Raw genomic sequence first — 27,290 nt, 5'->3', positions numbered from 1 at the left:
TGCTTCCTGCCTGCAGACTGCAAGCCTGGACCTTGTTCCCTAGTGCTTTCAAGGGACTGTCATTTAGGAACTGCCCCTCTCAAGCTGGTCTCCCCTACCACCTCCAGGCTAGTGGGCAGCTGCCGGGAGATTTGCCTGGAGGTTACCGGGGCCATGGCTTAGTTTTTGCCCCTGATGGCCCCAAAGTCTGTTCCCCACCACCCCAGGAGCAGGGGCAGGCTGGGCCTGGGCTGCCAAGGCATGAGGGGCTCCAGTCACACCTGTGCACCCTCCTACACCGCCCCCTCCTGTCTGTCTGGTCCACAGCGGCACTCTGAACTCAGGATAGGACACCTGGTCAGTAGGAGCTCAATAAAAGCTTGCCGAATAGGTACATGGCCACTAGCAGGTTTCAACTGATGCTTTGGAACTGTGGTGTTGGAGAAGACTCTTGAGAGTCCCTTGGACTGCAAGGAGATCCAACCAGTCCATCCTAAAGGAAATCAGTCCTGAATATTCACTGGAAGGACTGACGCTGAAGGTGAAACTCCAATCCTTTGACCACCTGATGCGAAGAGCTGACTCCTTGGAAAAGACCCTGATGCTGGGAAAGATTGAAGGCAGAAGGAGAAGGGGACGACAGTGGATGAGATGGTTGGGTGGCATCACCGACTCGATGGACATGAGTTTGAGTAGGCTCCGGGGAGTTGGTGATGGACACGGAGGCGTAGCGTGCTGCAGTCCATGGAGTCGCAAAGAGTCAGACACGACGGAGTGACTGAACTGACTGACTGGGCACAGTTAACAAGGGTCAGCCGGAGTTTTGAAAAGCGTCCTTGAAGTGATTGTTTGGAGCTGTTTGCAAAGTTTAGTGAGTGTCTGGCCGAGGGGTGGGGGGTCTTCGGGGCTTACTTCTCTTGGCCACTGCGGCTTATTTGCCAGCTCCACCCCCCACTCCCCACTCCCAGGACCGGGCAGTCCTGCTGGCTGGCAGTTCTAATACAAACTCAGCGGGCTCTGCGCCTACTCCGAGTGCCAGAGCATTTGCTGGGGCTAAACACAGGGTGCGGAGGATCGGGTGACCCCGGGTCTGGACCGAAGTGGCCCGGGGCCCGCGGTTTCGGCCGGGACGCGCGGGGATGGGGCGGGGAGCCCTGTGGCCCCGCCGGCCCCGCCCGCCCCGCCGCGCTCTCCTCCGGCGAGCGCGCTGCCTGCCGCTCGGTTTTAGGTGCCCTGCGCTCGGCCTGCGCGGACCCCGCTGGGCACCCGGCTCGCTCCGCGCCTCAGACCCGGTAAGTCAAGGGCTCCTGCCTCCCGGCTTCTCGCCTCGCGGCGCGCGATACCCTAAATCGGGCGACCCTGAGGGGAGAGTCCAGGCACAGGGTCTCAGCCCCTCTGGGCCGCTGCTGGTGACCTCAGGCAGGGGGCACCGCGACCCCCGGGCTCACGCCTTCTTCCTCTCTGTCCTCTTCACTTCTAGAACTCATACAGAGAAAAATCATCTCAGGGCCAAATAACAACTTTCCCCCATTATTATTAAATGACAGTCATTCCTGTAGAAGGTTGGGGAATACTTAAAGGCATCCAAAGAAAACTAAAACCGCCCACGATCTTAGCCCCCACTTGGGTTCAGAGACCTCCAGATCAGGCAAGACGCATACACACCGGCCTCAAAGGGGACTTTTTCCTTTTGGGGGACCAGAAAAGTTCTTGGGCCTTGGCATGTCCCCAGGGAAAAGGCATGAGACACGGAGAACATTACTGATATCTGATCTTGATTTTAAGTGGGGTAAGCCTGGAACTTTTAGAAGAAAGTTGACCTGGTACCAATCACCTGTTATGTGCCCAGGCTATCAGGTGCTAACCCATCCACCTGATCCCCATCACTCCCAAGCTCCACCCCTGATTTTTTTAGACTGCTGTACCTGAACTGACCATCTGAGTCCCCTTTCAGGTTAAGAAAGAGCTTCCAGCTCCATAAAGGAAGGGCTGGTCAGTAATTACAGCTGTTACTTATGGTCAGGGTGATGGGGAACTTTGCTGTGGTTGGCCACTGCTTTAAATCGGGTGATCAATAAATGGCCAGCAGGTGCAGTGGACTCTGATCTGTGGGCTTCTAACCAGGGTGCAAAACCCTTTGGCTTGCTCCTATCTGTTTCATGCTGCCTATCAGAGATGAGCTGAGGTTGGGTCTGAGGAAGTCAACCTTGGTTTCCAGAATATTCAGGTTATCTCTGGCTTTTAATAGGTTCTGAGGAAGTGGATTGTTTTGAAAATAAAGTACACCGTGAAGACCTCCAAGGGACTTGCTCTTGTCATCTCAAGTCTCTGAAGGCAGAGCTGGTGAGACAGTTTCTGTGTGTTTTGGGCTTTCTGGGAGCTGAATGTGACACTTACTCAAGTATTCATGCCTGCCTGCATCTGTGAATATTTACTCTGTTCCTGCTGTATGCCAGACATAATGCTAATCTTTGGGGTGCATGGGAACAAAACAGGCAAGGATCCTGGCCCTCCAAAGCCCTCCAAAGAGAGGGAAGACAAACAATAAACAATGAACACAAGAAACAAGAAAACTATACTGGGTGCAGTTGAGAAGTACTATGGAAAAAGGCAGAGCAAGATAAGAGTTACGGGAAATGGAAGGGAGGAGTGAAAATTTTGCTGTATTACTGACAATTACTGATGGTCTTAAACCTTTTCTAAAGGAAAAGAAGAGTTGCATATATACATATAACTTATTAATATTATATACAATGCATGCCATATATAATATAATATACAACTATATTAACATAAAGTTGAATACATAGAATAAATAATACTAATTAACTATACATAAAATAATTTAAATTTTATTACACAAAAACAGACTACACTGAAAGAGGTTTTCATTTGGTTACCCACTAAGCTCTTTCCTGGAGAAGGCAATGGCACCCCACTCCAGTACTCTTGCCTGGAAAATCCCATGGATAGAGAAGCCGGGTAGGCTGCAGTCCATGGGGTCGCTGAGGGTCAGACACGACTGAGCGACTTCACTTTGACTTTTCACTTTAGTGCATTGGAGAAGGAAATGGCAACCCACTCCAGTGTTCTTGCCTGGAGAATCCCAGGGACGGGGGAGCCTGGTGGGCTGCCGTCTCTGGGGTCACACAGAGTCGGACACGACTGAAGTGACCTAGCAGCAGCAGCAGCAAGCTGTTTCCAGTGTGAATTATACTTTATTGGTTATTTGCTCCTCACATTCATGTCGCAGTTGATTGCACTTTCCTATTTAATTCAGCAAACCCTTACTGAATCATTCTGCAGGCGTGAGTGAGGTCAAGGTGAACAAGACAGTCTCTGACCTTACTGAGCCCCCTGGAAATGCACAGAAATGTCTACAAAGGATTGCAACACAACTTAGAATCTGGGCAGTAGAGACAGGGCACTATAAGGGCCCAAAATAGGGGAGGGGACTTCTTAAAGGGGCTTCACCGGTTGGCATAGATGTGTGCTTATGGTAGACCCCTGGAATTTTGACAATCAAACACGGGGGTCTCGCCTCTTTTGCAGAGACACCAGCAAAAGTAAAAGACAGGAAAGCTCTGGGCTCGTTCCACGCCTCCCTTAAACCCTGTAGTACAGTCAGGGGGAATCCCATTAACCTCACTTTTCAGATGAGGAAACTGGGGCCCCCCGAGTTCATTTAATTTGCTGCAGGTGAGATTCTTCCTTCTCTGTGACTTCAGGTGTCCTCCCAGAGAATGCCCTTACATTCTCCATGCCAAAAGGCTCCTCCTTTTCACATGCAGAGTTTGACCCGGTCCCTCTCATCAGCTCCCTGGTTCCCATCTCCACCCTTCACACCTCAGAGTTCCTCTCTATAACCCACAGAGAGGTCTGAGAAGCTCTTGGTCCTATGACCAGACTCAAGAGCCAGCAGGGAGTCCTTTTCCAATCTTTGAGGGCAGTCGGATGTCGTGCCTCTGTACAGGTTTCATCCTGATATTTTGACACTGAGAGGGAAGGAGGTAAAAAGCCCAAAACAAAGCCAGCTGACTGCCTGGAAGGGTCTGAGCCCCTGTTGGCTTCTTTGCTGCCAAGAGGCAATTTGGACATTCGGTGTTCAGTCACCCAGTCGTGTCTGACTCTTTGTGACCCCTATAGACTCCAGCATGCCAGGTTTCTCTGTCCTTCACTATCTCCTGGAATTTACTCAAATTCATGTCCATTGAGTTGGTGATAACATCTAACCATCTTATCCTTTGCCACCCTCTTCTCCTCCTGGCCTCAATCTTTCCCAGCATCAGGGTCTTTTCCAATGAGTCAGCTCTTTGCATCAGGTGGTGAGAGTATTAGAGCCTCAGCTTCAGCATCAGTCCTTCCAATGAATATGCAGAGTTGATTTCTTTTAGGATGGACTGGTTTGATCTCCTTGGACATAGTGTTGTGATAAAGATGAAAACAGTTGACAGTTACTTCCAAGGAAAATTGGAGATTTTCTCACTGAATTCTTGACTCAGTAAGATCCTGTTCACCCAAATGAAGCTTATCCGTAATTGTTTGTCCCTAGTTCTGCTTCCTGAAGCAAAGAATGTTGATTTCAAAACTGGTTGCTCTTTCGAGGAAAGGCTTAGGTAATACTATCAAGCGTGACGGGAATGTCACCCCCATCCCACCTAGATAAGTCCGCTATGGTCCCCAGGAGCCTCCTGGTTTCACTAGAACTGAGTCAGGGCTGGAATTTGTATCCTTGACCTTCCTCCTTCCTGGACTCCACCCCAGAATCTGGCCCTTTCAGCAGAGAGCTTGGAGTCAGCCACAAAAGCCCTTTCAGTAAACGCATAGGAAAGAGTGAGAGGCGCGGTGCTGGGAAAACTGCTCTAAAAGCCTGTTATCAGTGCTGATACATGACAGAGCCGGAACTCCAGGGAAAAATGCAGAAGGTGAGGCTTGTGCCAGGAATACAGTGACATCACTTGCTTCCCCCCGGGTACTGGGGGCAGTGCTGGAGGCCTGCTTGGTCTCCATTTGCAACTGTTCAGCTCATCCCAGCCGCCCACAGTCACAAATCCTGAGTGAGTCTCGGTGGACCAGAATCCCTGGGACTAAGCTTTGGGGAAAAAAAAAAAAATGCACTAACCTTGACTGGACAGCAAGGAGATCCAACCAGTTCATCCTAAAGGAAATCAACCCTGAATATTCACTGGAAGGACTGATGCTGAAACTGAAGCTCCAATACTTTGGCCACCTGATGAGAAGAGCCGACTCATTGGGAAAGACCCTGACGCTGGGAAAGATTGAAGGCAGGAGGAGAAGAGGGTGACAGAGGATGAGATGGGTGGCATCACCGACACGATGGACATGACTTTCAGCAAACTTCAGGAGATGGTGATGGGCAGGGAAGGCTGACATGCTGCAGTCCATGGGGTCGCAAAGAGTTAGACATGATTTAGCAACTGAACAACAAACCTTGATTAGGGGCAGTGAGACCCTATGATAGGTCGCAAACCCAGGCAGAAGCAGAAACTTCTGGAACCAACCCTCCCCTCTTTCTGGGCCCAATAAGGCCAGTTTGAAAATGTTCAGCACAAGCTGAGTATCAAGCTGGTTGTGTCTGGAGTTGGACCTTCCTGGTTCCTGCCGCTTCTGCCTCCTCCAGCCCCATATTCCCTGAGTGAGATACAAAAAGCTGTGGTTCTCCCTGGTCCAGGAGAGGGTTCTTCTGTTGCCTGTTTAGATCAGAAGCCACTCCCCACTTGGGTAGACCCAGTTTTATCTGATACAAGTGGCTGGCTTCTCAGTTTCTTTGAGCCTAAATACAGATCCACCTTCTCTCTGCAAGATCCGGAGAACTCCCTTTTCTGTGCTAATAAAATGTGAGTACATGGCTAAAAGATTAAAAGTTTACAGATGCATTTTTGATAGGTATCACCTCGAGCAAGTCAGCTCACGTCTATTCAGCCCAGTTTTCTATAAAGTTAAGGTCGTTGAATCAGCTGGTCTCCAGATCCACTGGAGTCGACAGTCTTAACTGTGGCCACCAGGCAGTGCTTTGGCATTATAATGGGTGTGAACTTAGGGAATGGGCCATAAGCCCCCAGCTGTCGTGCAGATTAGGTTCTGTGTCATTTGTACTGTGCTGATTATTAGAGGATGTTGCCAAACTCATCTTGTGACTCATTATGCAAACACACCATGTGACTCAGCAGGCAAGCCTTGGGGGCACAGAAGGCATTTAGCAAAAGCGATACCATAAAAGTGTAAAGTCAGAAGAGACTTTTTGTTAAAAATAACAGCATCGTTATTTGAAAGGCAGTTATTCACTTGGCTTTTCTGGTTTGCCATCAAGTTCCGACAGGCTCAGCAGAGATGCCAGCGTGAGTTCAGATGGGGGCAGCTGAGGTCACGGTGATGACTTCGGAATTTTTCTCCAAAACTCCTGTTGAGGTTGTATGATGGATGCATAAGACTGGAAAAGAAAATCCGAAAAACAAACAAGATTAGAAAATTATGCTATGAAATTGCTGTTTCTCTTCTTATAAAGTTCTTCCAGGTATTCAGGGAGCACAGTACTTTGATTGGTCAGTTTCCTAAGGGTTAGGGTTCTCAGTCAGGGCTACCAAGTAGGATCACCTGGGAAGTTTGGAAAAGTCGCAGTGCCAGACAGGAACCCAGGCCAATAGTCTCTCTTTCTCTTCTTTATAAGGCCACTCCCTTGTCAGATTAGGGCCTTACCTTTAGGACCATACCTAGGTGGCTCGGTGGTGAAGATTCCACCTGCCAATGCAAGAAACCCAGGAGACGCAAATTTGACCCCTGGGTTGGGACAATCCCCTGGAGTGGGAAATGGCAACCCGCTCCAGGATTCTTGCCTGGAAAATTCCATGGACAGAGGTGCCTGGCCAGCTGTAGTCCCTGGGGTTGCAAAGAGTCAGACACAACTGAGAGACTGAGCATGCATGCACAACCTTAATTAGCTCCCAAAGACCCTACCTCCAGCCACATTAGGGGTTGCGGCTTGAACATATGAATTGAGGGGGACACAGTTTGGTCCATAGCACGTAAACTAAAAGATACACCTATCACAAAATATGTGCATTCAAGGAACTCTTTCTGCTGTGGTGACAGGGGCTGGAAATGGTGAATAGAAATAAACGTGAATCAATTAATCGTTTGACCAATCAAGAGAGGGCACTGTGCACATCTCAGGTGGCACAACCCATAACAGACAAGTGTGGTTAGGGTTCCCCGTCACTGGGATTTTTAAAAACTCTCTGTGGTGTGTGTGTGGTGGTGCTGGCAGAGGGGTGGGTTTGGGGCCAGCCCATATTTTGTGATTTCAGGTTGCACTTTTCTTTAAGACAGTTTTCCTGGGAAGTTCACACTCCGGGACTGAATCCTTGACTCTCAGGATGATCCTGTCTAACGCCACGGCCGTGACACCTGTGCTGACCAAGTTATGGCAGGGGACAGTTCAACAGGGCAGCAACACATCTGGGCTGGCCCGCAGGTTCCCAGGCCACGAGGATGGCAAGCTGGCAGCCCTCTACATCCTCATGGTCCTCGGCTTTTTCGGCTTCTTCACCCTGGGCATCATGCTGAGTTACATCCGCTCCAAGAAACTGGAGCACTCCCATGACCCATACAACGTGTACATTGAGTCTGACACTTGGCAGGAGCAGGACAAGGCGTACTTCCAGGCCCGGATTCTGGAGAGCTGCAGGGCGTGTTATGTCATTGAGAATCAACTGGCTGTAGAGCGACCCAGTGCGTACCTTCCTGAGATGAAGCGGTCGTCCTGACCCCAGGACCAGTCAAAACTGGACAGAGCCTTCCTGATGAGCTGATTTTTCTAATCACATGTTCCTTATTTTCTTTATTGTATGAGTATAATTGGGGTTTTTGTCTATCATAGGGGGTGAAAGGGGGATTTAATAGCACTATATTTCTAAAATCACATTCCTTCTATAATAGATTGTCAGTCGTTCCCCAGTATCCGTGACTGCCTTGTTCATGGCCTCTGAGAATAAGAGCCGTATTTCCCTGACTCCCTTGTAGCTAGCAAGGTCATGTGTATGAAATTCTGGCCAGCAGAAGGGGGAGTGAAGAGAGCAGTTTCCTGGTGAGCCTTGAAAAGGAAAGGATATGTCCCCCAGCCCCCTTTCTCCTTTCCCACTGGCTGGGACATGGATGAGGTGGTGAGCCAGCTTTGAGTCTGGAAAAGGACTGTGTTTTCGCAGATGGCAGAGCAACAGGAGTCTGGGTCCCTGGGCAATGGCATGGGCCAGGGTCTGGTCAATCACCAGCTCAAACTTCACAAGAATGGGAAACCAACTCTGATCTTCCTTAAGCCACTGTCATTTTGGTTTCTGTTAAAGTAACAGAATGAGCTTCCCTAGTGGTTCAGTGGTAAAGAATCTGCCTGCAGTACAGGAGCCTCAGGAGATGCAGGTTCAGTCCCTGGGTTGGGAAGATCCCCTGGAGGAGGGCATGGAAATCCACTCCAGTATTCTTGCCTGGAAAATTCCATGGACAGAGCAACCTGGTGGGCTACAGTCCATGGGGTTGCAAAGAGTGGGATATGACTGAAGCAACTTAGCATGCACACACAAAGTAACAGAATCAACATCCTGATGAACACATCTTTCTTATGGGACTGAGACCAAAGGCATAACATTTCCATATTTGTCACAAGCATGCTTTCCCCCCTTGATACAGGACATCCTTTGCCCTTTTCACTTGTACCTTCACTACAGAGGCTCCATCCTCTCTCTGCTTTCCTGCCTCCCACTCCTCCCTTATGACCATCCCACACACACACACACTCACACACACCTCCCAAAACACACACAGACACAGGCTCACACCCACAGGTGCACACATGCACACAGAAACACAGATACGTAAGGACACACACATTTCCTACTCATGTAGCTCAATCTCAGTGCTGCAGGATTGAGCTGCAGAAAAAAAAAAAATCCCACTTTGAATGTGTACCAAGGGGGAAGGTTCTCAGGTATCATGGTAGGAGGGATGGTGGCACCCACCACCTCAAGATCCCCAGGAGGGACTTCCCTGTTCGTCCAGTGGCTAAGACTCTGCATTACCAAGGTAGGGGGCCAAGGTTCACTCCCTGGTCAGGCAACTAGATCCGACATGCCACAGCTAAGACCCAGAGCAGCCAAATAAAGAAAGAAATTTTTAAAAAAGACCCGGATGGTGTGGGTGTGGGCAGGGGGCAACCCAGGGGACTGTGGTGGCAGGGCCTTTTGAGATGATGTGTGCACTATGGTTCAATTGTGTTCCCCTCCCCCCTCCAAAGACACCTTCAAGTCATAACCCCTGCACCTGTGAATGAGACCTTACCTAGAAATAAGGCCTTTACAGATGTCATCAAGGAAGGTACGGTCATTGTTGTTTCATCACTAAATCATGTATGGCTTTGTGACCCCCACAGACTATAGCCTTCCAGGCTCCTCTGTCCATGAGCTTTTCCAGGCAAGAATACTCGAGTGGGTTGCTATTTTCTCCAGAGAATCTTCCCCAACCGAGGGATGGCACCCTCCTCTCTGCATTGGCAGGCTGAGTTACCAGGTGGGCCCTAATCCAATACGGCTGATATCCTTATAAAGTGAAGTGAAATGAAGTTGCTCAGTCATGTCTGACTCTTTGCAACCCCATGGACTGTAGGCTACCAGGCTCCTCCGTCGGTGGGATTTTCCAGGCAAGAGAACTGGAGTGGGTTGCCATTTCCTTCTCCAGGAGATCTTCCCGACCCAGGGATTAAACCTGGGTCTCCTGCATCGTAGGCAGACGTTTTACCCTGTGAGCCACCAGGGAGGTCCCCGATGTCCTTATGAGAAGAGGGAAATTCAAGCAGAGACTGGGCGAAGCAGCAGCAAACCAGGACTGCCAAGGACTGAGGGTCATGACCGGAACCTGGGAGAGGCAAGGAAGGACTCTCCCAGACAGCTTTTAGGGTAAATGTGGCCCCAAGACACTGTGCTTTCACACTTCAGGCCTCCAGAACTGCGGAAACAAGGGGTTTGTACTGATTGAAGCCCCTCAGGTGGAGTTAATTTGTTCCAGCAGCCACCCCCGCTGGAGACAGTGTGTTCCTCTTGGCTCTTCTCCTCACAAGACAGAGATTCCCTTGGACACTTCCCTCCCAACTGGGGGATAGGGAAGGGATTCAGGGGTGGAGGCAGATGGTACCAGGGACTTGCTCACGGCAGCAGAAAGATACTCGTGAGCCTAGCTGAGACATTCACAGGACATACGCCCTTGGTCTCAGCCTTCTTCCCCAGAGGCCCCAGGTCACCTGCCCCGTCCTGAATACTTGCCTGCCTGGGCATTCCTAAAGAGGATGGAATCCTTACAGAAAACATACTTGTTAGAAACCTGCATATAAAATAATAATATATATATGTTATAATAAAAATAAATAAATGCACATAGTATAACTTAAAGCAATATGCAAAGATTGCAGGTCACCTTCAAATAGACCATTGGTACCCAGTCCTTGCTTCATGTAATAGACAGTGATTCCTTCTTGAGCTTGAAGGTGGGGTTCCTGACGGAGCATCTCTGAGGCAGAAGCCTGGCAAGGTTACTAGTCTCCAAGAGGAGTGGTTATTTGCATCAGAGTACTTTGAAAATCTAATGAAAACCATGATTACTCCCCTCCCTACCCCCACCCCCGCCAAGTTGCACACAGATTTTTACCCACTATCTTGGGGTTCTTGGGCTGCTGGAAGCCCACCTGTGATGGCTGGTATCTCCGGCCCTGTGTGACCGCCCTGCTGTGATAGACACAGATGGCCCCTAGTGCAGGAAAGCAGGCTGAGCGCGCCGGTTTGGAGAGGGACCCAGAGCGCACGTGGTCCACAATGTGACCCTCAGCGGCAGGCGGACTCGGGGATTCCAGGCACACAGAATAGTTCTTTATCACCGGTTCACGTTCCCCCACTGAGATTCCTGCCCCTTTTAAGGCAGGATTCCTGCCCCATGAGCTATAGTCCTCCCCGTCCTTGAAGGACCACGCGTTCAACTCACTTCCCCATGTCTATCAAACCTCTTATAAGCCACACCGTGTTCAAATGCTTGTTACCAAATTTAAAATTTTGCTTTAACATGCATGGAGTGCTAACTATGAGCCAGGCACTGTTTTGAGCTCTTTAAAACCAGAATCTCAGTGTTTCGTTTGCAATAGTTGATGTGTCCATTGGATAGGACAACAGGTGTTTTGTGGTGATAACAACATCTTTTTAAAAAATTAGAGTCTTTTAGCATGATCTGTGGTGTGTGTTCTGTTAATAGCATTCTGATACTTTTAGAAAAGTCAATGTGGGTTCTTGGGGGTCTCTGCCCAGGCAGCTCAGGGGCTCTGGAATAAGGATGCCTATGGAATTCCCATAGACACCCCTGATCCTACAGCGAGAAGGCAAAGGAGCAAAGTCCCAGGTGGAAGACTCCTTTGAAGGGAGGGCTGAGGCTGTCACTGGGTCCCAGGTATTCTCAGCCAGCCAGAAATTCAGGCAGAGTCTCTCTTTCTTTTTTTATTGTAGTTGATTTATAATGTTGTGTTGATTTTGTTGTACAGCAAAGTGATTCAGTGTTTTATATATATATATATACACATACATACATACATATAGACATTCATTTGGACTTCCCTGGTAGCTCAGCTGGTAAGGAATCCGCCTGCAATGCAGGAGACCTGGGTTCAATCCCTGGGTTGGGAAGATCCCCTGGAGAAGGGCATGGCAACCCACTCCAGTTTCTGGCCTGGAGAATCCCTATGGACAGGGAAGCCTGGTGGGCTATAGTCCATGGGGTTGCAAAGAATTGGACACGACTGAGCAACTAAACCCAGCACAACACAGACATTCATTTACCCATTGTTTTCCATTATGGTTTATCACAGGGTATTGAATATAGTTCCCTGCACTATGCAGTAGGACCTTGTTGCTTATCAATCCTATGTATAATAGTTTGCCTCTGCTAACCCCAAACTCCCAATCCATCCCTCTCCCACCCACCTTCCCCCTTGAAAACCACAAGTCTGATGTCTACAGCTGTGAGTCTGCTTCTGTTTTGTAAAAACTTCATTTGGGTCATTTTTAGATTTCATATAATAAGTGATACCACAGAGTATTTGCCTTTCTCTTCCTGACTTCATAATCTTTGGGTACCTCCGTGTTGCTACGTGGAATGAAAGAACACTGCTGAATTTCTTTTTAGTGATTGAGTAGTGTTCCATTGTATATATGTACCAAATCTTTATCTGTTCATTTGTTGGTAGACATTTAGCTTGTTTCCATGTCTTGGCTCTTGTGAACAGAGCTGTTATGAACACGGGGGTGAATGGGGCTTTTTGAATTATAGCTTTGTGTATGATTTTTGGGCAGAATCTTGGTGGACTTGCTGGTTTTGAAGAGAAGTTGGAAATCTGGATATCATTTGAAATCTCCTGGTTTTTAAAGGTTGGCGACTAATTCAATTTTTTTTAAAATGTGTAGGCCAAACAAAATGTGCCCTTGAACTGAATTCTGCTCAAAGACCCACTGACGTACAACCTCTGCTTTGAGGAGGAAGAATAGCCCCAGGCCAGCCACACACCACACTTGATAGAAAGCTGAGTCAAGGAGACGATCCTGCCTCTGCGGGGCTGCCCGCCCGGGTGGCAGAGGCAGGCAGGATCACTGGCGGCAGCTGACGAGGTGTGGTCTTGGCCACGGACCCTCAGAGCCCAGTCCCCATGATGAGGGACATTGCATCGAGCTGTCTTCACTGACACCTCCCATTCAGATGCCAGGCCCCTCACTCTCTTTGGTATATGGTGGTGGTTTAGCCACTAAGTCGGGTTGGACTCTTGTGACCCCACGGACTGTAACCTGCCAGGCTCCTCTGTCCGTGGGATTCTCCAGGCAAGCATACTGGAGTGGGTGGCCATTTCCTTCTCCACTCTTCGGTACAGAAGAGGGCATGAACTCCAGCTTTGCTCTGTAGACTCGGAACCAGTTGTGGAATTCGCCCTGAAGAAGGGGACCCACTCTATGAGCAGACAATTCAGGCTTGTGAGCCTCCTACAGGACTGAGGACTGACCGTGACCTGGGCTACACTAGCCAGTTCAAAGAATGGCAGGGCACCTCACCTCTGCAGGGGGCACCCAGTCTGGCTGGGCGAATGGCTCACATTAGGTATCATGTGTGGTTCACTGGACAGCTGGCCTCGGAGAGCAAGCTCCCTGAGGGTTATCTGGACCACAGCTCTCACTTCCATGCTGGGGAAACCGAGCCTCAACAAGGTTCAAGGACACACCAAGGCCAGCAGGAGGTGTGCTTCCTTAACTTCTGCCCTCGCTGACCAGTCAAGGGCTCCTAGGAGCCTGTGAGGTGGGGAAGGAACGAGGGGCCTCTGACTTTATTCTTTTATACACACTAACTCTACTCGATCATTTTTTTATGAGATATAATTTAGTAATATGAGACCATTTACTTTCAAAAACAACCCCAACACCATCTGTACAGTATATCTATAGGTCTGCTTAGACAAGACAGAAGACAGTCCAGCATGCGGGCTGGGACATTAAAAAAATCAGACTGAGCCCCAAAGAAGGCAATTGCAAATTCTGATAATATATGACTTGAAATATTATCTTTGCACTGGCTTTGAAATTCAGCCTCCCCTGAGGATACTATAGTAATTCGATAGCGGCCATCACAAGAATTAGAAGTAAGCTGACAGGCAGAGAAAATTGTTTTGGATTCCACAGTCTTTGAATCTCCAGGCAAGGCTGTGTGGAGAGCAGGTTAATGGCCACAGCTCTCTCCAGGGGGACGCCAGGTCTTAAATCCACATCAGTAGATGGGTTCGCTCTGGGTGCACAAACGCTGGAAAAAAAATGAGACATAAATACTAACTCAGATTAAGGGAGGTAAGCAAAGGTTATGAGGATTTGAGAACAGAAGAAAACGTACAGCAAGTGAAGGATGGATTAATAATGGGTAAACTGGTAAATTCTTTAACTGATTCCTTGGATATACAAATCTAAATGCAAATACAAAAAGGAGTCAGGGAGTCAGAATCGCTGGGCCCTCGATTTTCTTGGTGCCGTCTACTTAAGGCCACAAGTATCCCAGTTATTTCCGGAAATGCTGGGTTTGGTCTGCGGGTCGTGGAGGAAGGCGCTCTGGGTGTGGTTGCCCCCTGGTGGACGCCTTGAGAATTTCTCAATGTGCCGAGATCCCTGAGCACCGGGAGCCAGGTTGGGTGCCGGCTTGGGGCCCGCTGAGGTCCTCCAGGTGGGCTTCTAGACATCTGCAGGAAGCTAGATGTCTACTCACTGGTCAAGTCCAGCGGGACGGGCCCACCGTGGTCATTATTATGAAACAAGAGGGAGAGAGACAGAAGCCAGCCTCTGGAAGGGCCTTCCGAGCAGGGGCCTGGGGGCCCAGAATCCTGAGCTGCCACTGAGACCCACTTCTCCCTTCCTTGGTGCTAGAACTTCACCCCTCCTCCTCTCCCACAGTCACTTCACGTCTTTTCCAGCCCTCTGGAACCACCTCTCACCCAGACCTAAGGTCCCTTAATGTCCAGGCCTGTGACTGCCGGTCTTCAATAAAGACGCAGACAAATTTGGGTGCCAGTCACCCAGGTGACCCGGTTCAGACCGTCTCATGGTGCGGGGAGGGGCACGGGGAAAGTGGCCGCTGGTCTAGGGCCCCGCACTACCCGCCCACCCCCTAGCCTCACTGGGCATTGTCGTCTCACCCCGACAGTCCCCAGAAGCAGCTCCTCTCAGAGTACAAACTGGGAGGGAGTGGGAGGAGGCCGGGGCTGGGGGCTGGGCTCACCCCGGGCACGGGGCAGGGGGCTCCCCCAGGATGAGAAGGGCTCTGGGGTAACCTGGCGATGAAAGACCTTAAGGAAGCATGAAGAATGGAGAATGTGGCTTCTCTGGGGACAACCCAGGAGATCCATAGAAAGGAACCAAGGTCTCCTGACTGCTTTTTAAAACTTTGTTGTTGCTCCGTTGTGTCTGACTCTTTGCAGCCCCATGGACTGCAGCACGCCAGGCTTCCCTGTCCTTCACTATCTCCCGGAGTTTAGTCAAACTCATGTCCAAACGGTCAAACTTGTGTCAATGATGCCATCCAACCTTCTCATCCTCTGTCGTCCCCTTCTCCTCCTGCCCTCAAACTTTCCCCACATCAGGGCCTTTTCCAATTAGACAGTTCTTTGCAAATTAATTTATTTTTTATGGTTTTGTCTGCACTGCGAAGCTTGTGGGACCTTAGTCCCCTGACCAGGGATTGAACCCACAGCCCTTGCAGTAGAAGCACAGAGTCTTAGCCACTGGACAGCCAGGGAAGTGCCCCTCACTGCTTTTATGAAGATAGCTTTTCTGGGAGAATTCAATGAACTGTCGTGTTAACTTCCTGTGGCTGCCATGAACAGCGGCCACGGAATTGCGTCTTGAAACAACATAAATGTGTCCCCTCATGGTTCTAGAGTCCAGAATCCAAAATCTGGTGTTGGCAGGGCCCTGCCCCCTCTGGGCTCTTGGGGAGGACCACTCCTGCCTCCTGCAGTTCTGGTGCCTCCTTGGCTCGTGGTCACATCTCTCCAGCCTCTGTCTCTGTCTCACTGACCTTCTGCTCTGGGTGCCCCCTCCTCTTCCTATAAGGACACCACCCTCTTCCAAGATCATCTCATTTAGTTCCTTACCTTAATTACACCCGTAATGACCCGATTTCAAAATAAGGGCATGTTTTGAGATTCTGGGGAGAAACGGATTTTACTCAAGCCACTGTAGTGATTCTGGGCTTCCCTGGTAGCTCAGATGGTAAAGAATCTGCCTGCAATGCAGGAGACTCAGGTTTGACCCCTAGGTCGGGAAGATCCGCTGGAGAAGGGAATGGCTACCCATTCTTGCCTGGAGAATCCCATGGACTGAAGAGCCTGGTGAGCTACAGTCCATGGGGTCGCAAACAGTCAGACACGACTGAGAGACTAACACTTTCACTTTGTACTTTCACAGTGATTCTAGGCCATGGGTGTAGACACAGCCTGCTGCTGCTGCTGCTGCTGCTGCTGCTAAGTCACTTCAGTCGTGTTCGACTCTGTGCGACCCCATAGACGGCAGCCCTAGCACATAATAAACTCTCAGCATATGTCAGTATCACCTGTTTTCACCAGCTGAAAGGTGCTACTATAAATCCAGGTGTGATTTTTCTCCAGTGATGTTATCACTGCATATTTTCCTTCCTCCACCATGGGCCTTATCACTTATTTGTGTCTGATCAGTCAGGGTCCAATCAGGAAAAGAGAAACCCCACTGTTTGTTTTGGCAGAGAAATTAATGGGAAGAAGTGGTTAAGCAGATGTTGAAGAACTGAAAAAGGTGAAAATGGGAAAAGAGACTGAGAAAACAAGGAGGTATTAACAGCCCGCAGCAGCCAGCAACCAGAAAGAGTTCCCTGTCTCTTCTTGGAAGGTGATTGCCCTGTCAAACCTCACACAGGCTGCCTGATGCAGGGAATTGAAGGGAAGATCGATTATTTGGGGCTAAAATGTAAACTGACCCATGGGGACTGCTGCTGCTGCTGCTGCTAAGTTGCTTCAGCACTCTGTGCGACGGCAGCCCACCAGGCCCCCCTGTCCCTGGGATTCTCCAGGCAAGAACACTGGAGAGGGTTGCCATTTCCTTCTCCAGTGCATAAAAGTGAAAAGTGGAAGTGAAGTCGCTCAGTCGTGTCTGACTCTTCACGACCCCATGGACTGCAGCCTAGCAGGCTCCTCCGTCCATGGGATTTTTCAGGCAAGAGTACTGGAGTGGGGTGCCATCGCCTTCTCCACACAGGGACTACTCCTAGGATGTCAGAGGCTCCATGCTGGATATGTACTAGATGAAACTTCTTGCCTGCTTTACTAAAGTAAATGGTGGATCTTCTGATATTTGTGGCCAAAAGGAAAAAAGAAAAGAAAAACACCAAAGTTTCAGCTGTTAAGCAACCCCTTGAGAACTGGCAGGACTGACCCCCTCCCGTGTGAATTCAAGCAGCAGCTAAGGAAACACACACACACCACCCCACCCTGCACAAAAGGAGGAAAAGACAGGGAGAAAGAAAAACATCCAAAGGTTGGGACTTTCCTGGTAGTCCAGTGGTTAATACTGCACCTTCCAGTGCAAGGGATACAAGTTCGGTCCCTGGTTGGGGAGCTGAGATCCCACGTGCCTCAGGGCCAAAAACCCAAAATATAAAACAGAATCTATATTGTAACAAATTCAGTAAAGGCTTTAAAAATGGTGGTGGCTTGTGGCTCAGACAGTAAAGAATCTGCTTGCAATGCAGGGGACCTGAGTTCGATCCCTGGGTCAGGAAGATTCCCTGGAGAAGGGAACGGCAACCCACTCCAATATTCTTGCCTGGAGAATCTCATGGACAGAGGAGCTTGGCGGGCTACAGTCCATGGGGTCGCAAAAGAGTCAGACACGACTGAGCAACTAATACTTTCACTTTCACATCAGAAAATCTTCAAACAAAACATTACCTGCAGTCAAATCAAAGTGTTCACAGGATCTTTGGGAGAAATTGAAGCAGGTGTGGACATTGTGTTTTTTGATGAAACCAGAGGAGGATGAGGATGTTTGAGGACTGCATTTTTCAAGCTGATTTCTGGGATCAAAGACTTTGGGGACTTATAAAAGCACTGAGGCCTTAGGGCATCACTCCCCGAGAGCTCATAAAGGTTACAAGATGTCAGGACATACTGACCTTGGAACAGACTCAGAGTGGACTCGCTATCAGGGCAAATCGCAGCCACTGACCCTGTGTGTGTCCCGATGCTGGACTGCGCTTAACTCCGTGGGAGGGCAGACCATAAATTCACACCATTTACGGGGTACAGCATCATCAGGGTGTAAAGATAGGGAGGAATATTCTAGACTAGAGTTTAGCCAAGTATGGCCCATAGGCCAAATCTGACCTGCCACCTGTTTTGAAGTTTTTTGTTTGTTGTTTGTTTGCTTTTTCCCTGTGCTGCATGGCTTATAAGGTCTTATTTCCCTGACCGGGGACTGAACCCAGGCCACAGCTGTGGAAGCACTGAGTCCTAACCACGTGAGGCTTCCCTGGTGGCGCAGTGGTGAAGAATCTGCCTTCAATGCAGGAGATGCAAGAGATGTGGGAGACATGGGTTCAGTCCCTGGGTTGGGAAGGTCCCTTGGAGAAGGAAATGGCAACCCAGTCCAGTGTTCTTGCCTGGAGAATCCCATGGACAGAGGAGCTTAGATGGCTACGATTCGTGGGGTCCCAAAAGTCCAACACATCTCATCAACTAAACCACCACCACCGCCTAATCACTGGACCGCCAGGGCGTTCTTGTTTTTACAAATAAAAGTTTTATTGTGACACAACCACACATTTATTTACATACTGCTTAAGATGGCATGCCTGCTACAGATGCAGAATTGTCTTTGGGACAAAGATCACACTGAATCACAAATCCAAAACTATTGACTGTCTGGCCCTTTACAGAAAAGAAACAAAGCTGCCGGCTCCTGTTCTGGGGCCACCCTGTGGTTTCTGGTGGCTTGGCAATACCGGGTAATGTGGCTCCATGGGGCAGCACATCCTGCAACAGTCAAATACAGGAGATGCAGGTGAGAGGCAGGTGGGCTCTCTCTAGAGTCAAGTGGAGGCAGGCGTGGGCTAAACGTCCTTCATGGTTCTTTGAAGAAGTTTTGCCTGTTAAGCATGGAATAACAGAATTTGCATTTTTTTAAAAAAAATCAGTGACTGTTGAATTATGCACTTCACAATTTTTTTGAGTGCTTTTGTACGCGTCATGTGTAAAATTCACATATCTAACCATTGTTCTAGAAAGTATGGAGAAGGCCCCATGGTAAACAGGGCTGTCTCATCAGTGCCCTCTATTGAAAACCCTTGGGCTGGTCGCCCCGTGGGGATGGTCTGGTTGCTATAGCAGCCTCTCAGCACAAGGTGGCAGAGCATCCATGGGTACCACGGAGCCCTGGCCCTGGCCCTGGCCTGCAAGAATCCCTGAGTCCAGAGTCCTCAGGAGCCTCCTGGAGGGTGGAGAGAGCTAGCGGCGGTCAGGTCGGGAGAGCTGACACTGAACTACTGAAGCAGCAGTTACTGATGGTGCCAAGTCAGAGGGAGAATGAATTACTGCATTTCAAAGGGCCTTTGCCATAAAGTCAGGGCAACCTGCACGCACATAGTTTTCATCCCTCTTCTGAGTCTCCTCCCTCCAGTGAGGCAGGCTGTTTCTCTTACACAGTTTCTACAAGAAGATGGAAATCAAGGGCATAGATGGACGTCTAGGGCATTAGATTTTAAAATGTTTGAAAGCTAGAATTTCAAACATCTTTAGCACAGAAATGGCTGCTTCCGTGTAATGAGTTATATGTTCACTGCAAATTCTCCACTCTTAAAAAATGGATTTGCCTTTTTAATCGGTAATAGGAACATAGTAAAAAAAAAAAAGTAATTTAAAAAGAAACTGCCTAGAGGACAATAACAGGATTCTTAGGTCTTTTCAGAAATATTCTTTGCATATACAAGAATATCCAGCTTTTATATACAAATGGTGAACAGCGTGCCAATCAGCCTCTTGCTTATTTTCTTCCTACATATCAAGATGCTGAAAGGCTGTCCCTCTTTCATACACAAGCATCTGCCTCATTCCTTGACTAGGATTCCCCATTGTGTGGATTTCCATACCATCTTTTTTTTAAATTTATTTTTAATTGGGGGGAAATTGTTTTACAGTATTGCATTGGTTTCTGCTGTACAGCAACGCAACCCATGCCATTCTTACCCCTCTTGTCTTGATGGACATTTAGATGGATTGCAGTCTCTTGCTTCCAATGACCAGACCTGCATGTATGTCCTGAATATACTCTCAGATCACACCTAAGTCCCCTGAGCTTCCCAGAAGATAACTGAGTGGTCAGAAGGTTATAAACTTTTCTATTTATATTTTTTATATTTTATGAAATTTATGTCATAGAATGTGAATAGTGCCCTTTATCCTCAATAATGGTAGTAATAATAACTGACTTCTATGATCTGTCACTGGGAGTCAGACACCATTCAGACGGTTCTGTACACTGTAGTGAACACACTGTGGATAGACCTATTTTACAAGCGGTCTTTAGTCTCCTGTGTGCTAAGTTGCTTCAGTCATGTCCAACTCTTTGCTACACTATGAGCTGCCAGGCTCCCCTGGCCATGGGATTCTCAAGGCAAGAATCCTGGAGTGGATTACCATGCTCTCCTCCAAGGGATTATCCTGACCCCAAGGTTGAACCCGCATTTCTTACGTCTCCTGGGATTGGCAGGCAGGTTCTTTACCACCAGCAACCCCTGGGAAGCCCTTTCCTCTTCTACTAGAGGTAAATGAGATTGCTTTATAATTTGAATTTGCATCGATATTATTATAAGTAAGAACGAGTATATTTTTTCTACTAAGTCATTCGCATTTGTTTTTCTTTCTTTATATATTTTTAAATCTTTTTTTTCTTTTTCTGTGACATAGCTGTCTGTGTCCTTTGACCATCTTTCTATTGAACTGTTGACCTCTGTTTTTAATGTTAGAAACCTTTTAAATGATAAGAAGTTTGACATATTACCTTGTATGTTGCTAATGCTTCCCCCAAGTTTATCATTTATTTTTTTGTCTTGACTCAATTGATAGTATTTTTTTTTTTTTGCCACAAAGAAATTTTCAGTTCTTATGTAGTTGGATTTATCAGTCTTTTCTTTTGTGAATTTGACTTTTGTGTCATGATTGGAAAGATTGCCACAAACTGGGATTACAAAAATAAATCTCCCGTGTTTGTTCCAGCTCTTTTAAAGCTTTATTTTTTAAAATCATAATTTAACTCCATCTGGAATTTATTTTGATATACTAAAGTAGAGATCCAATTTTACTCTTTCCCAGATGTTTACCCAGTTGTCCCATGCATTTATGAGATAACCGATCTTTTCTCCACCAGTCTGAAACTTCCTCTTTATTTTATACTCTTTTCCTGAAAGTTTTTGAGTCTGTTTCTGGAACTTCTTCTATTCCACTCGTCTGTCTGCCTGTTTATGTGCTAGAATCAAGCACTTTTAATTTCTGTGGTTTTACAATTTGTTTTGGTTTCCCAGGTGGCAGGCATGGTAAAGAACATGCCGGCAAGGCAGGAGACCTAATGAAGTGTGGGTTCGATCCCTGAGTCGGGAAGATTCCCTGGAGAAGGGCCTGGAAACCCACTCCAGTATTCTTGCCTGGAGAATCCCATGGATAGAGGAGTCTGGCGGGCTATAGTCCATGGGATCACAAAGAGTTGGACACGACTGAAGCGACTTAGCATGCACGCCCACAGTATGATTTAACATATTGCAGGGATGTTTCATTACCTTTTTTCCACTAGAAAACTCTTGGCTATGCTTGCATGCTCAATTTTCTGTATAAAATTTAGCCTTAACTTATCTGTGTGGATTTGAATGCAGCAAGGCTCTCAAAGTCTTTGTTTACATAAGAAATTTAGTGGATTTATTTACCTTATGCTTCAGGTGGAAGAAGAGGAAATCCAAACAAAGAAAGATAACAATGCTTATAGTGATGCTTTTGAGGAAACAGTTGTCCATTTCTATCTTTGCCAATGTTGACATAAGATAAGTAAAATGACCAGCTTGAATGATAGCCTTTGGGAAATCGAGTTTACTTTTCTCAGGGCACAGAGGCAACTTTGGGAATCCAGGTGATTTACCTGTTCCTTTGTTGTAATGATCCCTGCAAGGATGTGTGTTGAGGATGAAGGATGCTCTCTGCTGTTCTCTCCAGCTGCAGGGGAAGAAGGGCTGTTTGCTCCTTTAGACTTTGCTGAAATTTTTCTGTGATTTTTTTCAGGCTCCAAAGCTGAAATTCCATGACTGAAAACAGGAAATATATCATTGGAAAAGAAAAGAGAAGAAAAAGATAATTAACAAATGGAGTAAGAGCTCTGAAAACTTGGCATTCAGTGTAGTTTTGGAAAACAAAACAAGAAAAACAAAAATCCAGAAATGTCCATTGATTTTTTGCTGGGATTATACTAAATTTACAGAAGAGTCAACTCATTAGAAAAGACCCTGATGCTGGGAGAGTTTGAAGGCATGAAGAGAAGGGGACGACAGAGGATGAGATGGTTGGATGGCATCACTGACTCGATGGACATGAGTTTGAGCAAACTCCAGGAGATAGTGAAGGACAGGGGAGTCTGACGTGCTGCAGTCCATGGGGTCGCAAAGAGTCAGACACCACTTAGCAACTGAACAACAACAACAACAGATGAATTAGAAGAGAATTGTCATCTTTACACAAGTCAGTCTTTCTAAGGATAAGCAATATTTGCATTTAGTCAAATCTTCCTTTTTGCCCTTCTTTTCAAAGATTTTGTTCGTGTGAATCTTCCACGTTCATTCTATTCATGGATGTTTTCTCTTTTTTGATTCCAATTGTAAGTAGACTCTTTTCTTCAGTTATATTTACAAAGTTACTGCTGTTAACATAAACTCGTAGATATTGATTTTTTAAGAATTTATCTCATGCCCACTCAACTTACTGAATTATCCTCCTGTTTCTAACAGCTTTGCAATAGATTCTTTTTATTTTTCCAGTCATACAATTAATGATATTTTTTTGTCTTTTCTTTTCCAGTTTTAGTACCTCTTATCTAATTGAATTGAATAATTCTTCCAGCATAATATTAAATGACAGTGGTGATAATGGGTGATTGGAAAGGAGTACGTCAAGGCTGTATATTGTCACCTTGCTTATTTAACTTACATACAGAGTGTGTGCGTGTTAGTATCTCAGTCGTGTCCAACTCTTTGTGATCCCATAGACTGTGGCCCACAGTGCTCCTCTGTCCATGGGATTCTCAAAGCAAGAATATTGGAGTGGGTTGCCATTCCCTTCTCCAAGGGATCTTCCCAACCCAGAGACTGAACCCAGGTCTCCTGCATTGCAGGCAGACTATATATGCAGAGTACATCACATGAAATGCCAAACTGGATGAAGCACAAGCTGGAATCAAAATTGTCAGGAGCAATATCAATAACCTCAGATATGCAGATGACACCACCCTTATGGCAGAAAGTGAAGAGGAACTAAAGAGCCTCTTGATGAAAGTTGAAGAGGAGAGTGAGAAAGCTGGCTTACAACTCAACATTCAAAAAACAAAGACCATGGCGTCTGGTCCCATCACTTCACGGCAAATAGATGGGGAAACAATAGAGACAGTGACGGACTTTATATTTTGGGGGTTCAAAATCACTGCAGATAGTGACTGCAGCCATGAAATCAAAAGACGCTTGCTCCTTGGAAGAAAAGCTATGACCAACCTCGACAGCACATTAAAAAACCGTGAACCAGCTGTCGGCAAGCAGCCTGCTTGGCCCAGACTGTGCTGAAGAAGTAACCTGGACAGTGAAATTGCTCCTTTCAGTGCTTGGGGTGAAGCAGCGTATTCACGCCCAGTCACTTCATTCGTGTCTGACTCTTCGCAACCCTATGGACTGTAGCCTGCCTCCTCTGTCCATGGGGATTCTCCAGCTGAGTCAGTGTGTTATGATGCCGTCTCATACCAACCTGGCTACTGGAATTCCCAGTAGCAAAGCGAAATACTCAAGACTCTCTTGTACAGATGATGGCTACATTGACCTTCAGTTTAAGAAAAGCCCACCTAAGATCCCATATAAGACCATTGCACTTGCTACAGTGCTGTTTTTCACTGGTGCCTTTCTCATTAGCATAGGCTCCCTCCTGCTGGCAGGCTGTATCTGCAAAGAGGGAGCGGACCAGGCCTTTCCTGTCCTGATCGTTGGCATCCTGGTGTTCCTGCCAGGATTTTACCACCTGCACATAGCCTAGTATGCATCCAAAGGCTACTGGGGATACTCCTACGATGATGTTCCAGACTTTGATGACTAGCAGTCACCCCAGCCCTGAAGAAAAGAGTCACAGATGGAACTGAGCCCAGCTTTAAGACATTGAGCAGAAACTATGACTAAGGGCGAAGGAATTCTCCAGTTTGCAGATGTTTAACGAAACAATGGCCAGATTTTATGGGTCCATCCTAAAAGATGTTGACTAAGCTCACAAGTAACTGTCATTAGGGCATTCTCTATTTTTCATTTCCTGGCCCTGGAAAAATCTCCTGACAAGTTTTTCCATATGAATATGTCAGATTTCTTATTACTAAGTAATTTATTTTGAAACTATCTAAGTGTCTTCTCTCCATACTCTAACTTTGTGTTCTAGTGGAAGACCTTGGCACAATCAAATATCAGTGTGATGCATCTATGATGTTTCCTGCTTCCTTTCTTAATAACAACAACCAGGAATTTTTTAAACCTCAGAGCAAATTTTCAAAATGTAAACACTTTTCTCTGTTCACCAATCCTTGGCCAGCTCTGGTGTGGCTCACTGATAGGTTGGCCAGCATATAATTTTTGTAATGTGTAGATCAAGAAGTTCTGTATATCATACCTTTAGTGACTAGAGTTTTAGCTGTTTCCTAAGGAATAAATGTAGATGAATGGTTATTATTTAGAGTTTATAACCCTGTTTTTAGCACCTTGATTATGATGTCATTCTGCTGAAGATTTTAAGAATTGACCTAGATCTCTGGAGGACTGGACTGCCTTAGCTTGATCTGCCTTTTAGCTTGCAAAAAGTGACTTGTATTCAAAAGAAGTTAAAATGTCAAAATCAAAAAAAAAAAAAAAGGCAGAGATTACTTTACTGACAAAGGTCTGTATAGTCAAAGCTATGGTTTTTCCAGTAGTCATGAAAGGATGTGAGAATTGGACCATAAAGAAAGCTGAGCACTGAAGAATTGATGCTTTTGAACTGTGGTGTTGGAGAAGATTCTTGAGAGTCCCTTGGACTGCAAGGAGATCCAACCAGTCCATCCTAAAGGAAATCAGTCCTGAATATTCATTGGAAGGACTGATGCTGAAGCTGAAGCTACAATACTTTGACCATCTGATGTGAAGAACTGACTCATTAGAAAAGACCCTGATGCTGGGAAAGATTGAAGGCAGAAGGAGGGGACAACAGAGGTTGAGATGGTTGGATGGCATCACTGACTCAATGGACATGAGTTTGAGCGAGCTCCCGGAGTTTGTGATGGACAGGGAGGCCTGGCGTGCTGCAGCCCACAGAGTCCCAAAGACTTGGACACGACTGAGCGACTGAACTGATGTCTTTTTCTCCTTTCAGTTTTATTCAGGTATAATTGACATATTCTGGAGAAGGAAATGGCAACCCACTCCATTACTCTTGCCTTGAAAATCCAAAGTTTCAGGTGTACAGTGTAATAATTAGACTGACATACATCATAAAATCATCATGGGTTTGCCTGATAGCTCAGTTGGTAAAGAATCCACCTGCAATGCAGGAGACCCAGGTTCGATTCCTTTGTCAGGAAGATCCCCTGGAGAAGGGATAGGCTACCCACTCCAGTATTCTTGGGCTTCCCTTGTGGCTCAGCTGATAAAGAATCCACCTACAATGCAGGAGATCTGGGTTTGATCCCTGGGTTGGGAAGATTCCCTGGAGAAGGGAAAGGCTACCCACTCCAGTATTCTGCCTGGAGAATTCCATGGACTATAGAGTCCATGGGGTCGCAAAGAGTTGGACACGACTGAGCAAATTTCACTCACATCATGAAATGATTACCACAGTAAGTTTAGGGAACATCCATCATGTTATATAAATTCAAAATAAGAGAATAAAAATTTTTCCTTGTGATGAGAATTCTTAGGATTTACTCTAAACTTTCATATATAACATATTAAAATATCAGTGTTTATTATATTTATCACATTGCACATTGCATTCCTAGTACTTACTTATTTTAAAACTATAATTTTGTACCTTTTGACTGTCTTCATCCATTTTGCCTTCCCCTCACCTCTGGTAATCACAAATCTGATCTCTTTTTCTGAATTTGTTGTTGAAGCATAATTGGCCTGAAACTATTTTAGTTCCTGATCCAGAAAATAGTGATTTAATCTCTCTATTTCAAAATGATCACCATGATAAGTTTAGTTGCAATCTATCACCATACAAAGATGTTATGTATTATTGAGTATATTCCCACAGTTTTTCATACCCATGACTCACTTTTTTGTAATTGGAAGTTTGTACCTGTTAACCTTCTGTATTCCCTCACCTCCTTATCCTCCTCCCCTCTGGAAAGCACTTGTTTGTCCTCTGTATCTATAACGCTGGTTCGGTTTTGTTATGTTTGTTCATTTGTTTTGTTTCCTAGATTCCGCATATAATCAAATCATACAGTTTTTTCTTCCTCTGACTTATTTTACTTAGCATAATACCCTCCAAGCCTGTCTATTTTGTCACAAAAATAGAAAGATTTCATCACATTTATGGCACAAAAATATTCCTCTGTGTGTGTATGTGATCACATCTTTATCCACTCATCATATCTTGGCACTTGTAAACACTGCTACAGCGAACACAGAAGTGCATATATCTTTCAAATTAGTGTTTTCATTTTCTTTGGATAAATATCCAGTGGAATTGCTGGATTGTGTTCAGTTCAGTTCAGTCGCTCAGTCGTGTCCGACTCTTTGCGACCCCATGAATCGCAGCACGCCAGGCCTCCCTGTCCATCACCAACTCCTGGAGTTCAGTCAGACTCGTGTCCATCGCTTCAGGGATGCCATCCAGCCATCTCATCCCCTGTCGTCCCCTTCTCCTCCTGCCTTCAATCTTTCCCAGCATCAGAGTCTTCTCCAATGAGTCAGCTCCTCACATCAGGTGGCCAAGTATCCAGTGGAATTGCTGGATTGTATGGTAATTTTTTGAGGAACCTCCATACTGTTTTCCGCAGCGGCTGCACCAAATTAGTTCCCATCAACAGTTCACAAAAGTTTTCTTTTCTCCACATCCTCATCAACACTTATTGGTAAATTTACACATAGTGTGCATTGCATTCAATACAAATGATATGAGCAGGGATATTTCAGCCTTTGCATTTTCTTTGTGTGTCTATGCCCATTCTTTGTCTTTTGATATAATTAAGTGATTTAGATTAGTTAATAACTAGAAGCTGACCGCAAACATGCCTAGCATGTAGCAAGTGCCAATTGTTTGCCGAAAATAAAAAATAAAAACAAAAAAGGCCCTTTTGTATTTCTGAATAGGAATATAATTGGAATCTATTTCTGCTTTATTGACTATGCCAAAGCCTTTGACTGTGTGGATCACAATAAACTGTGGAAAATTCTGAAAGAGA

General features: G+C 46.5%; 2 protein-coding genes across 4 annotated transcripts; both read left to right on the top strand.

The window, feature by feature from the left end:
* Positions 1-1,231: 1,231 nt before the first annotated feature.
* On the top strand, positions 1,232-7,956 carry KCNE1 (potassium voltage-gated channel subfamily E regulatory subunit 1). 3 transcript variants are annotated; one of them, XM_040228714.1, is made up of 3 exons: positions 1,232-1,271; positions 2,228-2,322; positions 7,323-7,956. In XM_040228714.1, the coding sequence occupies exon 3, from the start codon at positions 7,374-7,376 to the stop codon at positions 7,761-7,763; it is 390 nt and encodes a 129-aa protein (XP_040084648.1). In that variant the 5' UTR covers positions 1,232-1,271; positions 2,228-2,322; positions 7,323-7,373; the 3' UTR covers positions 7,764-7,956. The 3 variants fall into 3 exon arrangements, with proteins under 3 accessions (XP_040084648.1, XP_040084656.1, XP_040084664.1); XM_040228722.1 differs by lacking the exon at positions 1,232-1,271 and having other exon boundaries at positions 1,921-2,322; positions 7,327-7,956; XM_040228730.1 differs by lacking the exon at positions 1,232-1,271 and having other exon boundaries at positions 1,921-2,322; positions 7,305-7,956.
* Positions 7,957-23,593: 15,637 nt separating this feature from the next.
* On the top strand, positions 23,594-23,896 carry LOC120854570 (transmembrane protein 230-like). The gene has a single exon (XM_040228701.1). The coding sequence runs from the start codon at positions 23,594-23,596 to the stop codon at positions 23,894-23,896; it is 303 nt and encodes a 100-aa protein (XP_040084635.1).
* The last annotated feature ends 3,394 nt before the right edge of the window (positions 23,897-27,290 follow it).

This window comes from Oryx dammah, unplaced genomic scaffold (genome assembly GCF_014754425.2).
Source record: "Oryx dammah isolate SB20612 unplaced genomic scaffold, SCBI_Odam_1.1 HiC_scaffold_2, whole genome shotgun sequence".
Lineage (NCBI taxonomy): Eukaryota > Metazoa > Chordata > Mammalia > Artiodactyla > Bovidae > Oryx > Oryx dammah.
Note: the sequence above shows the minus strand (reverse complement) of the source record. Positions and strands in the feature narration are given on the sequence as shown.

Excerpts from the sequence above, each read along its gene's own strand:
- LOC120854570 (XM_040228701.1), top strand. The coding sequence starts at position 23,594 with ATGATGCCGTCTCATACCAACCTGGCTACTGGAATTCCCAGTAGCAAA.
- KCNE1 (XM_040228714.1), top strand. The coding sequence starts at position 7,374 with ATGATCCTGTCTAACGCCACGGCCGTGACACCTGTGCTGACCAAGTTA.